General features: G+C 38.5%; 1 protein-coding gene across 1 annotated transcript; it reads left to right on the top strand.

The window, feature by feature from the left end:
• Nucleotides 1-2,370: 2,370 nt before the first annotated feature.
• irf2 (interferon regulatory factor 2) lies at nt 2,371-17,917 on the top strand. The gene is made up of 10 exons (XM_010898366.3): nt 2,371-2,510; nt 2,717-2,972; nt 3,938-4,030; nt 4,333-4,432; nt 5,646-5,822; nt 6,242-6,273; nt 6,435-6,561; nt 8,428-8,589; nt 13,064-13,107; nt 15,623-17,917. Exons 3-10 carry the CDS (start codon nt 3,944-3,946, stop codon nt 15,926-15,928), a joined length of 1,035 nt encoding a protein of 344 aa, XP_010896668.1. The 5' UTR covers nt 2,371-2,510; nt 2,717-2,972; nt 3,938-3,943; the 3' UTR covers nt 15,929-17,917.
• The last annotated feature ends 485 nt before the right edge of the window (nt 17,918-18,402 follow it).

Genomic DNA, 18,402 nt, shown 5'->3' with positions numbered 1-18,402 from the left:
GGAAAGACTTGGGCATGTTTTTTTCATGAATCATCTTTTTTGATGTCCTCTAACATGTAGCATGAATTTAATAGAACTATAATAGAATTTAGGTCCATACAGAAGTCGGCAAATCATCTGTTTTGTTTTATTTGATTTCTACATATTTCAAATCTGAAATATGACATTCTGATGGATAATTTCGGAAGAAAAACAGTCTTGGAGATCCTGCAGATCATATGTCAACCACAAGGTGGTGCTGGATTTTGAGTCTTCCTCCAAGGTTCCTGGCCCAAATAGCTTTGAATATGAATTGACCAAAGATCTCTTCTTCCCAGATATATTTCACTTCAATGCTTTGATTAAAATTGGCCTTGGTTGTATATCCTGCAAGCTGTTGACAGATGAGATTTTAAAAGTACCGGACCATTAAGGCCTGCTGGTTATTCGTGAGATCAAACATTCATAGATAACAAGCTGGGTAAATAGGAACCGCAGAAGTCACTCCTCAAGAGATTCAGTTGACTTTTCATCAAGAGAAGCAACGTTGCATACTGTGTTTATGCTCCCAGTGATTACTTGGGCAAGACATGACACGTTGATGCTGAAACGTTGGTCTTGGCACTTGATGCCAAAATGTTGGTGTATTGTGCAAAAAAATCAATCTGAGCCTAAATACAGAGTGTGTCTGTCTTTCTTTTTATAGCCAACTGTTTATTCTCTATTAGGCAGCACAGCTAACCTTTTACTGCCATCAGCTTTCACTAGTTTTCATAGCCTAGATTTTAGAGGTTGAGATTGGTAGTTGCTGATCTGAGTTTTTCTGGATTGTTATTCTGCCCGACCAAGAGATCCAGAGCTTCCTGAACCTTGTGCACATGTCCAGTTTCAGTTCTGTGGGTGTGTTTCTAGCCTACTCTGGTTAATGGTGCTCATTTAATAAAATCAAAATCAGATCAAATCTGCTTTAAAATGTTTTCACTGTGCATCATTCAACCAACACTGTATGCCATTATTTAGTTCTGTTATAAAGAATACTGTGATTTAATATAAGGTAATGTATGGATTCAGCTTTGATCTAACTTCATTAAATGAGCATTATTCATCAGAGTGGTATGTTCTCTGAATAAAGAATAGACTGTACATAAAGAAAAACTCCCATCAGTTATCAAAATTGTTAAAAGGAAAGATTTACTGAATTACAGCCTATAAAACGTGCTGGTAAGAATAGATAATGAATAGAGTTCAGACATATTGGTGGACTTATAGTGATGTATTTGTTTTGCTCTTAAAATGCAACTCTTCTTAATACATCAGGTAATTTGTCAATACTTTGTGATAAACTGAATATATTCATACAATTCATAAATACCTTAATATAAAGGGGTGGAAGAGGGTAGGTACTACCTGATTGCCTTATTGTTTTCTGTTGTTGGCATGTTCTGCATAATTTAACAGATCAATCAAGAGAAGGACACCAACCCAATTAAAAAAGTATCTAGATCTGTTCACAGTTTGAATTGTTTACAAGATCACCACTTTCCAAGTGTTGATTTTCAGAATTGATAAAAGGTATCTGGTTTGATAACAAGTTGCAGCAGGGATACAGTCCCAGCACAGAAGCAGAGCAAATGACAAACAGGTTTACCTGCTGAAGGCCATTATAACCAATTCGCTATTTAGAAGCACCCACGGTTCCATCTGCAATGTTCCATAAACAATGTGACTAGCAGACTACAATCACACTGTCATGGACCCATTGTTAGTGTGTCCCAAGCCCAGAATGGAATTAAACATTAACCATTAACATTCAACACTGACAGTTAAAGAGGTCATCAGCCAAATCAAATGAAGAAAGAAAATGCTACCTGTCCCAGTAATTGTAAAGGGGCTCTGTAGATGGCCAACCAAAGATCACACGGAAATCAGATCCACCACAGCCATAGTTTCGCACAGGTTAATATCTAGAAAGAGAAACATTGATAAAATAACTTCCATGGTAAATTATTTTACTGCACACAAAACAAATCCAAGAAACTGAACATTTAATGTAAATACATTTTATGAAAATGTTGAGTTTGGTGTAAAAAAAATTCTGACATACAGTTTTGACATACTAATGGAACCTTGAATACCAGAATAATATCATATTTTAAGTTGCCAAACATTTCCCTTCAACAGAAAATACTATGATGTGTACAGGTAAAATAATCGTATGTTCCCTTTCAAAAGCTAACATACTATTTCTAATTCAATTGTTGAAAACAATGTCTTGTCCAATAAAAGATAATGGCTAAAATAATGGGTGGGTTTTGCAGTGCAGCCTTAAGATAAGAGTTTGTCTGCAGACACAAGACATTTGATTTCCTGTGGGGGCCAGGAGAAACAGCCTAGCTGACCTTACTACCAGGCAAGTGCAACCACCTCGTTGCTGGCTTTCAGAAGAACATGAAACTACACAAGGTCTTGCTTTCATTTAAAAATAAACACTGCAAAGCATTTCATCATGGCCATCGTTATTATCGACTAAGGTATGTTAAAGGCTATGTACACTGCATCACAACAGTAAAACATACGAAAACAACCATGGAAAATAAATACTTTAGACACCATGTTAGGAAACATGCTACGGGGCAACTAGTTTCGTTTCATGCTTTTCTCGAGCAGAAAGGGTAGGCAATAATTCAATCAGATTGGGGCTGAGGAAGTGAAAATGAAATTGAGCTATCCGTTGCAGAGGCGTAGACCAATGAGCAGACTTCCGTGATCTCCAGAACCACGTACAACGCCATCTAGATCCAGGGGACGTGAAACAAACACATCGGGAGGGGATTTCCACGCAAGGCACTTCCTTTACTTGTTTTGCTTTCGATCTGGACACTGAAATAGGTTAAGTTTTCGTTTTGGTATACAGAATCACAAACTACATTGGGATATTTTGTTATTGTGGAGAAGACTGTCGATTCATCAAGCTGATTAGAACACTATCGCAGGTAACCTTTCCGCATATTATTTTCGCTGAAGAGTTAGTGTACATAGAATCTTGTAGCGACGTTGTAAACCCCAATCGAAAGTAATAGAATGTTGATCCAGTGGACAACAGATATGGAATGAAGTTTATTTTCACTTTTGGGTTGACATGTCAGCCCCTTTCTCATATAATTGAACTTGCGCAGCTGTCAGTTCGACGACAGCGTGACTTGGCGAGATGGAGCGAAAGCTATCTTGTAGCCAACTGTGGCGCATAGGGCACTAGAATGTCACAAACCATTGTTAGCCTACAGTAACCATTTGCAGGCAGTTGCCTGTTACATATTGTTTATGTTATCATCAGACTCATAAAGATATAGGCAGGGCAATATACTGGATCTGCTTGGTCCAGTTAATTACATAGATATTAGGCTACAATGCAGGGTTAATTAAATAATAACTACGTTTGTATTTTTATTTTTTGTACTAATAACGCATTAAAACAACGCATAAGCATGTTTATGCTCAAACAAAGAATCACAATTAATTTAAAATGAATTTTGACATATCATATTTATTGGTTTGGAAGTTTTTTGCATTTTTAGAATGAACTTTGATCGTAAAATACCATTCACGCGAAAATAACTAGGTTTCACATAAACGGCCATCACATTCCTTATTTGAATTAACCTATTTTCAATTATCATGTGCGTTTTATTACACATCAACAGACTAAAGGTGGACATGTAATATAATACAACTGCACCTATTCCTGTGTTGTTGTGACCCTTCTGCAGCAGATATGTATTCTGTCTCTCTAGTAGGTTCTGTGAATAAGACCAGATGCAGTCCTCAAGGAGTTAGACCCTCTTGGCTTTAAATGTTTTCTGATCTTTTACTGTAGAAAGGAAGCAAAGTGAAGGCTTCATTTATTTCTCAGTTTCACTGAATTCTCTGTAATCTCATATCCCTTTCTCCACATCTACAGGCAACCATGCCCGTGGAGAGGATGCGAATGCGTCCATGGTTAGAGGAACAGATCAACTCTTCCCTAATCCCTGGACTGAAATGGGTTAATAGAGTGAGTAAAATGTATTTTCATTGACAGACTTTGTCTCAATATCTATATGGAAAATCACCATATTCACACAAGCATCTGTTTTTAAACCCAGTCAGTAACCCCTCCTTTCTCCAAGAACACTAGCAGGCACTTGTATGAGCTAAAACATCCCATTGGACACCATCTTTTTATTAAACCTTTGAAATTATGAATTTCTTGCTGTTATGTACTGTATGTTGAAACAGGAAACACATTGATATGTTGATTATTATGTATTTGCCAACACTTGAAGTATGTTCATCGTTGTTATGATGAACCTGCAGGAAAAGAGGATCTTCCAGATTCCATGGATGCATGCTGCAAGACATGGCTGGGATTTGGAAAAAGATGCTCCTTTATTCAAGAATTGGGCTATTCATACTGGTATAGTAAAATAATTCCAGTTGTGGCTAAAAGTATTGTCCTTCATTCAAATATTGCACCATTTATTATAGAAAACAATTAACATTCTAAAATCTTATGGTATCCACATATCTATTTCTTTGCTGTTGTACAAAATCTTAGCTCATTCCAGAAATAAATCCTAAACTAGCCTCGACAATATTATTAGCACCTTCTAGAAGTAGTTTTCAAGCAAGTGAAAATCACAAATTCAACCAGTTAAAATGGACTCATTCTTTTGTTTGGTGTCACTGCTTGTATCACGGTCAGCATGGAGAAAGTAACGAAAAACCAAAATGTGTTTTTTAAGAGGTCAGACACAAGATTGTAGCCAAGCATGGACAATCTCAAAGCTAAGTCCATATCCAGAGAATTTGGAATTTTGGTATGTTTATAGAAAGCTAAATGAAGCCTTCTAATAAAAGAACATCTTTGCCACATTCAAACATGGAGGAGGTTCAGTAATGTTGGGTTGTTTCTTTTCTGCCTCTGGCACTGGGTGGCTTGAATGTGTGCATGACATGATGAAATCAGGAGAATACTGTGGCATGCTGGAGAGCGCCATGTTGCACCCAGTGTCAGAAAGTGGGGTCTCTGTCTTAGCTCATGTGTCTTCCAGCGGGCGACCTCATATACGTTTAAAAAAGGTTCAAGAAAAGACGCTGGACTGTTCGTAAGTGGTCAGCATTGAGTCCAGATCTTAATCTTATTGAAAATCTGTGACCAGATCAGAAAACAGCTGTTGGGAGGCACCCTTCAAATCTAGGAAAACTGGAGGAGTTAGCAAAAGAAGAGTGGGCCAAACTGCCAGTACAGAGTTGGAAATGCTTGATTGTAGTTATTTTGGTCAAAGGCTGTGCTACAAATTATTGAGTCTAGGGTGTCAATAATTTTGTCACTGTCATTTGTTTACTTTCTAAATAAAAGGATATATTACTTTCTGAAACTAAAACAAAGTTTCTGTCATGTTAGCAGTGAAATAAATAATTTCGGAGAGTAAATACTTGTCAATTTCAACTAATGCAAATTATTTGAAAAACATGCAATGGTGGCATTACTTTAGGATACAGCTGTACATATTAAAATGTAAAATGATTTTTTAAAATTCCTTATTTATAAAAATGAACAATACCAGTAAGATAACTCAGTCATGTACAGTATGACCCTCCTATAAGTATATTTTTGGTTTATTCAGGAAAATATCAAGTAGGAACGGACAAACCAGACCCAAAAACATGGAAGGCCAATTTCCGCTGTGCAATGAACTCTCTGCCGGATATTGAGGAGGTTAAAGACAAGAGCATTAAGAAAGGAACCAACGCTTTCAGAGTGTACAAGATGCTGTCGCCATCAGAGCGCCAAAACAAGAAAGGTAAGTAGTTATCTCTATAGCCCGGTGGGGACAGTGATTGAATTTGAAATGTCTAGTACTAATGTCTAGAAACCAAATGAAAGGTTATCACTTAAATTAGATTCTGCTTATTCCTGCACTACTAGCAGGTTTCTAGTATAGCCACTGTCAAATTCCTTTTCTGCAATACGTTATGAACACTTGATAACATAGAGTTGAGTTGATGCACAGTTATAATTTTTGAAGATGTAATTGTATTGCTGTTTGCTAGCCATCAACAGTCAAACCATCATATCTTCATTTTTTTCTCCATAAGGCAGTTGCCTAGACTTGATATTGACACCCTGAAATAGATTGGTTTGTGAGCACCTTTCAACAGGGGGATGTCACGTTGATGTATGTTATGTTGATGTCTGTTGTCATGTTGATGCATTTTCTAGGAAAGAAAAGGGGTGAGAAGGGAAAGAATAAGGTAATAATTATTGTCAATATTGTTTTGACAGAAGTCCTCAGTGCATAACTGACAGTACACTTCACATTCAATCTATTACTTTATATTCCTAATTTAACATGGAAAATACAAAATGGTGGTAAAGATAGAGTCACCCACAACCTCTGCCTCTGTCACCCAAGCAAACGGTGGAGCCCGAGTCCCCATCCATGGAGAGTGCAAATGGATCTGTTGGAGAGCATGGAGCCCCAGTGGTGAAGGTGGTGCTGAAGGAGGAGATTAAAGAGGAGTCCGCTACAGAGAGCAAAGGTAACGACTTTGGAAACAGAGTCAGTTTGGGATTCTGAAATGGCACCCTTTTCCTTACATAGTAAACTTCTTTTGACTGGGGCCCATGGGACATTGTAGTGCGTTATGTAGGGAAGATGGTGCTATTTACGACCACGGTTCTACGCTGCCTGTGTTTATCAGAATTAAGATATTGACATGTGCAATATCCAAATTTCCAGCTCCTGTAATTTTTGGCTCCAGAAAATGATGAATGGGACGCACTTCGCTTGAGCTGATTGTTACACGTCGCCCATAAGTGATCAGTTCAGTCATTATTGCAGTACACCAGTAGTGGTCTGGGGCTCCGTCATTATTGCAGTACACCAGTAGTGGTCTGGTGCTCCGTCATTATTGCAGTACACCAGTAGTGGTCTGGGGCTCCCTCATTATTGCAGTACACCAGTTGTGGTCTGGGGCTCCGTCATTATTGCAGTACACCAGTAGTGGTCTGGGGCTCCGTCATTATTGCAGTACACCAGTAGTGGTCGGGGGCTCCCTCATTATTGCAGTACACCAGTTGTGGTCTGGGGCTCCGTCATTATTGCAGTACACCAGTAGTGGTCTGGGGCTCGGTGTTATTCATAGCAAACAGAAAGTCTTTCTTAGCAGTTTTGGAAGTATTTGTGTTGTTCATACTTTAATACCTGGACTAATCTATTAAATATATGCAACGATGCAAAAGTCGCAGCTGTAGTGCACACAATATAGGCTCCTGACAAGTGGACCCATGTAACATTTATTTTGCACAAGGCCATTTCTGTCTCCTTAAGTGAGACGTAGTCTTAGTTGTTGTAATGAAATGTAAAAAATCTCTTTTGCTTCTTGATCACTTTTTTCTTTTTATTGCTATTATCATCACTATAATTATATAATTATATAAAGTAGGCTTAGTTTGATAATAATCAAGTTAAGTTGGTTATATGAGTCAGTAAGTCATGCATTTAAATAAGCAACAATAAAGTGTAATATTTAGAAACAAACAAATGAAATTTTATTAAGACAGCAGAAGAAAATACAAGCGAAGAACATATGAACAAATAGAGCCTTGAATAATAAATAATGGATACTATATAAATACTATATATATGGATACTATATGGCCTGAGTAGTCTGCAGGCTACCTGTCTTCTTGCTTTCCAAGAAAGACCGTCACCCCCTGCTCTTGACATGACCCATTATTTTTAACAAGCAAGTGAAATTCTTTCTCTTTCACTCCTGGGCGAATCATCTCCTGGGCGATACATCTCCTGGGGCAAGATATTTTGTCAAATCCTCTACATCCATTTGGGTGTATGTGTTATAATGGTCGCCGATAACAGAGTTGTCAAATTGAGAGCAAATTCAATACTAAATTAATAAAATCAGTGGTGGATCTTTCAATGGCAGAAAATCTGTGAAACACCACTCCCATGTCAATAATGGCAGGCCCATTTCCCTTCTTTATTTTTGTCTTTATTATATATCAATACATTAAACTTTTTTATCTTGTTATAACAAGATATTATCTTATTATTCAAAAATATTATCTTGTTAAAACAATATTTTAAAAAGTCCCCCAAACAAATTTTACATTACGGATTAGGGCTTATTATTTCTATGAGCTCATTTTAAAAATGAGGTTATCTACGCTGTTCACATCCCAGTGTTTGAAAATCACAATGAATTTAATCATGATTAATTTACACTTGCAATATTTGGCCTAAGAAATCATGATTCAAAATTCTATTCAAATCGTGCAGGCCTAGTCTACACTTAATGTCTTATATTCATGAAGGTATAATTGGTTCTATAGGTTGTACCCCTAAAGGACAGTGAAATAACCACGGGTAATTTTTGCTTTCTCAGGTTACTTTCATCAGGACAGTCAGAGTCCTGCGGATGATCAGCTGATCATTGATGACCTTCCGTATGTTTGCCAAACCATCGAGGTGACCACAGAGAATGAGGAGCAGGCGGTCAGCTCCAGCCACCCATACCCACTCCAGATCTCCCCTGTGTCCTCATATGGTCAGTACTCATATCCCATCTCATACCCTAACACCACTACTGACCTTTATTTTAGTATAGCACTGTGGTGTGCAGTTTAATGTCCACACGGGTGGATTTCTTCCCTTTATATAGCTCAAAGCCATGCCAGTGCTTGTTTTCATAAACGTGGCTAAATCATCAATATCATCAATCATTAAACAAACTCCTGTCCTTACTGTAGAATACATCAATGGTTTGCTTGCAAGTGCCTTTGACACAGAAAGTGTCAGACTCAGAGTATTAGGTTGGATTTTTTAACACTTATAATGTGTTTTTCTGTACGGTTTGTTTTTTAGTAGATATTGATCGACCTGACTTCTAAAGTTATATGGCATTACTGTCAAAATAAAATGTTTCCAAAACTTTCCTGGAAATTGAGATACATAAACAATAAATGAAAATTAATTTATGAATACATTTACGTAATGTAAAGACATTAAATGTTTAGAATAAATATAGAGGAGGCACTACTTTCAATAAATAAAGAAAGAAACTACTTTACCCCTTTCCTGGGGGTTAAGATCCTGAAATGTCTGGAAAGGCAGATCATCTTTACTTACAATCAGTCTCTGCTCTAGAGAAGACTCAGGCAATAAAAAACAAAGGAAAATAAAAAAGACAAATGTATGACTGCATCATTCATAAAATAATTACACTCACCTGTCACTTTATTAGGTACACCTGCTTGGTTAACGCTAATAGCCATCATCAAATTATTTGACTGCATTTCAGTGTATAAACCACGCAGACATGTTCAAGATGATTAGTTGTTGTTCAACCAAACATTAGAATGGGGAAGACACACAGGTTATAACACAGGTCTGTGGAGATTTAGTTTGAGCTGAAAAAAGGCTTTACAACAGTGGTGTGCAGAACGGCATAACTAAACGTACAACACATTGAACCTTGAAGCAGATACAGGCAAAATATGCTACTTACCAATACTGGATAGGTGTACCTTATTGCATATTACTGTACATTTTTAATCAAAATCCAAAATGTCTGGAATTTATAGACCAGGGCAATTGTAATAGTTTTGTGATAAAATATACACCGATCAGCCATAACATTATGACCACTGACAGGTTATCATGGCACCTTTCAGTGGTTGGGATGTATTAGGCAGCATGTGAACATTCTGTCTTCAAAGTTGATGTGTTAGAAGCAGGACAATTGGGCAAGTGTAAGGATCTGAGCGACTTTGACAAGGGCCAAATTGTGATTGCTAGATGACTGGGTCAGAGCATCTCCAAAACTGCAGCAATTGTGGGGTGTTCCAAGTCTGCAGTGGTCAGTACGTATCAAAAGTGGTCCAAGGAAGGAAAAGCGGTGAATTGGCGACAAGGTCATGGGTGGCCAAGGCTCATTGATGCATGTGGGGAGCAAAGGCTGGCCCGTGTGGTCCAATCCAACAGATGAGCTGCTGTTGCTCAAATTGATGCTGGTACTGATAGATGGGTGTCAGAATACACAGTGCATCACAGTTAGTTGCATATGGGGTTGTGTAGCCGTAGACCAGTCAGGGTGCCCATGCTGACCCCTGTGATCACCCACCGAAAGCGCCTACAATGGGCACGTCAGCATCAGAACTGGACCACGGAGCAATGGAAGAAGGTGGCCTGGTCTGATGAATCATGTTTCCTTTTACATCACGTGGATGGCTGGGTGCGTGTGCGTTGCTTACCTGGAGAACACATGGCACCAGGATGCACTATGGAAAGAAGCCAAGCCGGCAGAGGCAGTGTGATGCTGGGAAACCTTGGGTCCTGTCATTCGCGTGGATGTTACTTTGACACGTACCACCTACCTGAGCATTGTTTCAGACCATGTGCACCCTTTCATGGCAGCGGTATTCCCTAATGGAATTGGCCTCTTTAAGCAGGATAATGCTCCCTGACACATAGCAAACATTTGAAATGTTTACTGCTAATGTCTTGGTGCCAGATACCGTTTGTGCTGTTAAAATGTTCATTTGTGCTGCTGTCATTTTTTTGTTATCAAATAAAATTGTGTAGGTCATTCTGAGGTCACTAACAAAGGAGACTATTTTGGTTGAATTTGGAGCATGTTGGGAGTCTGAGTGATGTCATCCCCTATAATTAAATTTATAATATAAAAAAAAATGTAACTGCACAAACGAAACACAAACAAATTAGACAATTTTGGGGGGCTGAGTGACCTCAGGATGACCTATAAAATATTCTTTAATATCTATAAAATTATAGCAGCACAAATTAAATTTTTTACAGCACAAACAGAGCACAAACGAATGAGCCTCTTTTGACAACATTTTTAGCATGTTGGGGGGCTTAGGGACGTCATCACCAGTAATTAAATTTCAAATATATAAAATACCCAAGCAGGACAAACGAAAAATATTACAGCACAAATGAAGCACAAACAAATAGGACTATTTTCGATGGTTTTTGAGAATTTTGGGGTGCTGAGCGACCTCAGGATGACCTATAAAATATTTAATATCTATAAAATGATAGCAGCACAAATGAAAATGTTTACGGCACAAAGTTTGCCAAAGTTTTGCTTTGGGTGGGGGGCCAACTTCACACAGGTCCTGGAGTGCAGTAGAAGGCAGTGCAAATTGGCTTAGTGCCTTTCAGGGTGGATGTCGCATAGGGCTGCCCTGTCTTAGTGCCTTTCAGGGTGGATGTCGCATAGGGCTGCCCTGTCTTAGTGCCTTTCAGGGTGGATGTCGCATAGGGCTGCCCTGTCTTAGTGCCTTTCAGGGTGGATGTCGCATAGGGCTGCCCTGTCTTAGTGCCTTTCAGGGTGGATGTCGCATAGGGCTGCCCTGTCTTAGTGCCTTTCAGGGTGGATGTCGCATAGGGCTGCCCTGTCTTAGTGCCTTTCAGGGTGGATGTCGCATAGGGCTGCCCTGTCTTAGTGCTTCCCAGGGTGGATGTCGCATAGGGCTGCCCTGTCTTAGTGCTTCCCAGGGTGGATGTCGCATAGGGCTGCCCTGTGTTGTCGTGCCTTAGCATCACCTCAGGTACGACTGTGGACTTAACTGATGTGGTTGTCATGGGAATGCATTTTCCTCTAGCACATGTACCAGTTAATACTTCCTGGTTGATTAAGCAGTGTGATGAGTAGCCACAAGGTGTTGTTGAGATGAGGCACTGGTTAAATCACAAACCCGACTCCCTGAAATTGGAAGAGAAGAAAGTAGGGTAACATTTCATACCAAAACATTTTGAAATAACTATAATGCAACATATTTATAGGTTTCAGTGCCAATGCACCACACAACCGATAAGAAACGCATAACTGTACACCAGTGACCGCTTGCTTTTTCAGGACCACAGTCAAATATGTACCCGTCAATCCAGAGAGGAGACATTTTATGGGGGTGTAATTTCAATCATCCCAATCTGAACATCTAAAATTACAATACTTGTAGATATATGCAAAATAGCCAGTCATGTTTGACTAATATAATGTGTCATAACATTTAAATGATTGTTGGTGTCAACAGATCAGATGGAGATAGAGGAAGGACAGTGTCTGTAAAGTACCGCACACAACACTTACCTTAGTCTGTCAAGGAGGCATTCAGCATTTTCAAAGAAATAAGCCTTGAAAATAATTGTTTGTAATCTGCGTTACTCATTTTCTGAGGTATGACTACTTTCTTTCAAAGTAGCCTAGCCAAAATATATCAATAGAAATGTGTAAAATATTTTGTAAACACTCATTATTTTGTAAACACACATCCCTGTCTCTGTAAAGCACTTTGTGACAACTGCTGTTGTAAAAAGGGCTTTATAAATAAATTTGATTGATTGATCCCATTAACAAGCATTATTTCTGTCATGATCTATTGATGCTACACTTTCTTTTATTGTCTAGCAAACAGGCACAATCCTACTTATATTAGAAACATGCTAGTGCTTGAATGTCTAGATCACCTCTCTGAGTTTCTAACATCATTTTCATATCTGTCATATGAAACTGCTTGCATGGGCTGTACACTCAGAATGGTGTTTTCCCAGCAGAAGGGTGATTTTTCTAAGAACAGTGTTTTTTTGTATCATTTATAATTGCAGGGTAAACACACACGCAATATGTAATGGCTGTTAGAATTAAACTGAATCATGGATTACAGTTTCTGCAAGCTCTTGACTATTTTCAGTGTCTGGAAACATCTAACATTAAGTTATGAAATAATGAAATAGTATTTTAAGTTATCGAAAAAAGGCTTCCAAATTATTTATAGCAACAGTAATTTTTGTAAGAAAAAGTGAAGGAAAGTGGCAAAACCGAATTACAAGTTTCATCCAACAGCAGGAAAATATTCTTAGTAGAGCTTCACTATTACATAAACGGTTAAAATGATATCTCTACTTTTCATGTCGCCCATCCTTCTCTAACCTGTTCATCTGGAAATCCCTGAGTTGTCTGTTTTCATGCTTCTTCTTTCTGTTCTGCTTTACAGAGAGTGACACTGACAGTGTGCAAAGTGAAGAGGACTCCAAAGAAGTAAGGCTTAAGCACTACCTGTATTTACTATGCCACTGTAGACCCACAAAGAAAGCTGTAGACCCACAGAAGCAAAGCAAATTCAAAAATTGTCCTATCGTTGGCCTAATAATCACTGAAAACAGACACATGTATTTATAAGATGGAATGGCGCACAGGAGCCCTTCATTTTAACCCTGTGCACCTTTATAGAGTATGTGCATCACAGAGTGCTAGCTTTTATTTATGTTGCTATTATAGCTGGCCTATTCTCTTAAGGTAAGGGGAGAGCACTTAAATAGAAGCATTGGTTTATTCCAATAGGGCTGAGCAGCATGGCTGGGCCTGCCTGGGTACACAGACACATACACACAGCTGAATCATTAACCCGGGCCGATCAAAAGATAAACAAGCCTTCACTTGAAGCCCACAATTTTGTTTTTTAAACTAACGTGTCAAAACAATAGCCAGTTCTACTGCTTTCCAGTTAAGAATCTGAAGCATGGTGGCATGCTGTCACTTCTACCTTTAGTCCTTTCCTGTATTTTCAGTTCCTGTTCTGATGTGAAGAAAAAAATAAAACTGAAGGCAGCTCTATGTTGATTACCTGATTTACTTTTGTACCCTGGATAATTATTAAACCTAATTTCATATCTCGAAAAGTCCAATTGCAAATCAAGCACATGCATCCAGTAGTAACAAAGTAACAATGCTGTGAGGCAAAGTCCATGTGTTTACATCTGGTGGATGACATGAAAGTGGAACTGTTTGTGCAACGCTGTGGCCCAGTCATAACACCATAGACCGGGGTTCGATACCCGTTAAAACTCTGTGTCTTGTTCATCTCTCTCAGTGTCACTGTTTATATCAGTTTAAGAAATTAAGAAATATGTAAGGACAGTGAGTGTCCACTCTTCATTAAACAAGAAAACAGAGCTGTCCGGCTACACCCCAGTTGGGTTGTTTGCGTAGACAAAAAAGCAGTATGTAGTACTGAACTCCATACCTACTGTAAAATATGATGGCGGATGTGATGGGGATATTTTAAGTAGCCGCCAGACAGCTTTTGGGCCACTTGTAGAATGTCATGCACACATTGAGCGGGAAGAGAACATCTGGATGTGGATGTGTGTTCCATTGTGTTCCATAAATGCCATTAGGTTCTTCTAGTCTAAAGTTTCTTGTTTGGATAATACATGCACAGCGCAGCAGATTACAGAGACAAGTATGTTAGAAAGTATTTAGAATAAGTTCTAGAGGGCTAGTAGACATGCAAGAATATTCACATATGCATTTTAATGTGTTCAAAATATTATATTTTTATTGGTAAATGTGCTGTTTTGTAAGAATTGTTATGTCAAAGAAAGTATCTACTAATGATTTATGCTGATCCCAATAGCCAGTGTTCCCCCCTTTTTTGACATACTAAGAAATGTTGCTATGTGAGGATTCTGTGCAATTTCTGGAGAGTGTTTATAGTGAACACTAAGGCTATGCAGTCATATTTCTTAACAGTAGCCAATAGATTTTAGAGGACTTTTCAGGTTAAAATAGGCCTATCAAAGTGCCTTACTATCATTAAATGTTCACATAGAAATAGCTTTCATATAGCCTGGTGTTTGATGCATGCCTACATCCTTTGACAACTCAAAATATTTTTACATTAAGGCTTGTCATTAATGAAATATATTTTACTTATTATATATTTACATATTTTAACACAATGGGACAAATACACTGAACAAAATTATAAAAATTATCATGAGCCGAACTCAAAGATCTAAGACTTTCTCTATGTACACAAAAGGCCTATTTCTCTCAAATATTGTTCACAAATCTGTCTAAGTCTGTGTTAGTGAGCACTTCTCCTTTGCTGAGATAATCCATCCACCTCACAGGTGTAGCATATCAAGAAGCCAATGAGACAGCATGATTATTGCACAGGTGTGCCTTAGGCTGGCCACAGTAAAAGGCCACTCTAAAATGTGCAGCTTCACTGTATTAGGGAGGTCCGGGGGGTCTGAAAACCAGTCAGTATCTGGTGTGAACACCATTTGCCTCACGTAGTACAACACACACATAGAGTTGATCAGGTTGTTGATTGTTGCCTGTGGAATGTTGGTCCACTCCTCTTCAATGGCTGTGCTCAGTCTACAAAACAATCACACACTCAATCTTGGAGATAGATTAATCTGCTCTGGATGAAGGCATTTGCTAAATGTAACTTAAATGTAAAAAAATAAATTATTGGGCTGATATTTTGTTGATTCAATACAATTTATACATTTTCTAAATAGTGCCAACTAGTTTGAAGACGTCACTGAAGTTGATCTTCTTGCGTATGTACTGGTTGGGATTTGTCCTGGAAGATATGCACGGCTTTGAGGGAAATTTAAATAAAACAGATGTATACTATGTACTGAACATCTTCAGAAATATAGTAGTAGCCAACTTTAAATTCAGGTTTACCATATCACTAGTATTTGAATGGTTATAGCACTGGCTGAATTAACCCTTCCTTTTCTGTGACTTGCAGTATCTTCGTGAAGGGATGTGGGGATCAAATTTTTCTTCTTCAGTGCTAAGGGTGCCCTCCTGCTCACTACCTAGCATGGCTACCTTTGTCACTGCTGGAAAGGTAACCAATTTCAAAGTAACCAGCACCAGGGACCCCATGCCCCTCATCAGCTACAGCAACACCCCCTGGAACAGGGACATGTCAGCAGGCCCATGCCCTCCGTCAGAGCAGGCTTCCTCCAGCCAGGTCTCTGCTGCAGAGACCCGGGCCAGCGTTATCATGAAGACCTCAGACGTGTCCAAGTCCTCGGTCAAAACGTGTTGAAGCCCTGACAGCACCGTGACTCAGGACCAGATATGGGACGGTCAGTGGCAGGCTTGGTGTGGAACAGCATTGATCACTGCTGGGCTTCTTGTTGGACCAGAGTGCCTACTCATAGGAATGACTGGGACTGGGCTATAGGAGATCCAGTGCAGAATTGGTGTATGGGGCTCTGTGAGCTGTAGAATATGTACTGTTGCCCAGTCTTAACCTCCCAAGATCTCAGGGCCTTTTAGTTGTGATGGGAGGGAATGAATCTACAAACTGTGAAACTGTTTATGTTGGGCATCTTTTCCACTCTTGGCCCACTGTTAATAATGTACATACTGATATGTCTGCATAATGGCAAACCGCTTTTGCACCTTAAGGAAAGCACTGATGGGAATGTGTGTCGCCATTCAAGGCTGAGTTGTCTGTAGCCAGGGGTCTCCAAAATGTTTGGGCATGTCAGCTACTTAAAAATGAATGTTGCAAGCTACTGTTTCTTGTTAGCTTTTTATTAGGCACTGTCATCTTTTGTCTCACAGGGAACTTTTTCCTAGGTCCTACCATACAAGAGAAAGTACTGTTTTCTGTAAATTTTTGTCAGTACAACTAGTAAAATAACCCTTTAAAAAAAAATTACAATTGTTCGTAGAGTTATGAAACCAAATCGAAAAGATGGTTTTCATTTAGGTCTGGAAGAAAACCGAAGATATTTCATTGTGATTCATTGTGTTTCATAGTGCATCTAGATACAAATGACACACTTTGCATATAGTTTGTCCAGCTAATCCTACTTTGTAGTTTTAAGGTTTTGGGGAATACAAGTAGAATATATATATATTTCTATTAACTCAAAATCATTAGCTACATGTGGCATGGAAAAACGTGAGTACCACATAGACCAACTTGGACAACAAGCTGGAAAATGCCATATATGGTGTGTGTCTTATTAGGAGGTCTTTTCTGTGTTGTGTTGCTTAGATAGTACCTGGGCTCCAGCAGTGTCTTGTATGTTTCTGCTGTATACCTTCAGAATGTTTTTGTGTTGCTACTAGTAGCTTGCAGTCAATCTATTGGAGACCCCAGATGGCTAAAAGCAGAAGAGGCCTTAAAGAACAACTGCCCCTAAAAACCAGTCCCCTTACAAATGCCAATAGGATAATTTTGGTCATGAAGTCTGACTTATGTGCCTCAGAATGTATTTGAGGGTTGAATTTAGATTTTGACAATGGCCATTTGCTCACTATAGAAGAATAGCTGTGCTGATTACTATCTTTCCAATGACCGAGAGCATACGAGACCTGCCCAGCCGCTCAGACTTTGTTTATATAAAACGCAAATGATTTAACGAGGAAAAAAACGTATCAAACACCTTAGGTAGATTTAAAAAAACGAATAACTCTTCTATAAAAACATCAACATTTAGTACAGACAGATTTCTTCAGTTATTTACTTTATACTTCAAATGGTGTCTAATAGAAGACAGACATCAGAAGGACAAAGTCTTGAATGGGCAAAAGTAAAACAATCAGTGCATTCAGTCGCTTTTGAAGAGCAGCCTTGTCTTTGACTTTAAGGGGATGCCATCCATTGGATTAAAGGATGAAGTAAATAAATGCACTTGGTAATTTATCTAGATGCCTTTTAAGCATGCTTATATACATATATTTTTATATAAAGGGACATTTTAATCTGAGGTGGACAAGTATTCGATTTGTATATTTTTGCCCCAAAATAAAATATTTCTGATTCTTTATGTTAAATACATTTTTTATTATGGTTATTTACGTGACATGATGAAAAACCAATCTATTTTGTATCAACAAGTCCACATTTGTGACTTCTACTGTATGTGAAATTGTATATGCTTGTAGTTTGTGTGCGCCTGATTGTGTGTTTCAATTAGTTACAAAATGACACACGTTTGAGTGTGTCACAGCACAGTCATGGGTAACTCTTAATCCTGTGGATCAACATGCAAATTTTAATAAAAAGATTGTTTTGTAATGTTGTTGTACTAAAAGTTTTTCTCCAATTTTATAACAGACTGTGTTCTCAAGTTTCAATCCATTAACATATTTACAGAGGTACACACTATGTCCCATAATGTATGTGTTAGTCAAAGATTTACACAGATGTTTGATACATCTGTTGAGAGATTGGTTTCACTGCTGTTCTCCTGTCAATTGAAAGAATAATCTTTACAAAGAACAAGCCAACAGGGATTTTCTTGCCACAGTGTTATTTCAACAAGCATGCATGCAGATATTTTAGCTATTGCATAATGGCTCTTTAAAGTACAGTAACTTGATCCTTGCTCAAATACTGCTTATTGGAAAATGAAAATTCAGATTTTTCATTTGTTGAGTTCCAGCCCACTGCAGCATACAGTAATGGCCTATGGCTGACTTTTGGTTTTGGTTGCTGTTCTTAGCCTCTCAACTTCCTGTTTGTGCCTGAACACACAGCTAATTGGTGCATGGGTTGCTGTG

This window comes from Esox lucius, chromosome 4 (assembly GCF_011004845.1).
Source record: "Esox lucius isolate fEsoLuc1 chromosome 4, fEsoLuc1.pri, whole genome shotgun sequence".
NCBI lineage: Eukaryota > Metazoa > Chordata > Actinopteri > Esociformes > Esocidae > Esox > Esox lucius.
This window is presented reverse-complemented; position numbering and strand designations above follow the sequence as displayed.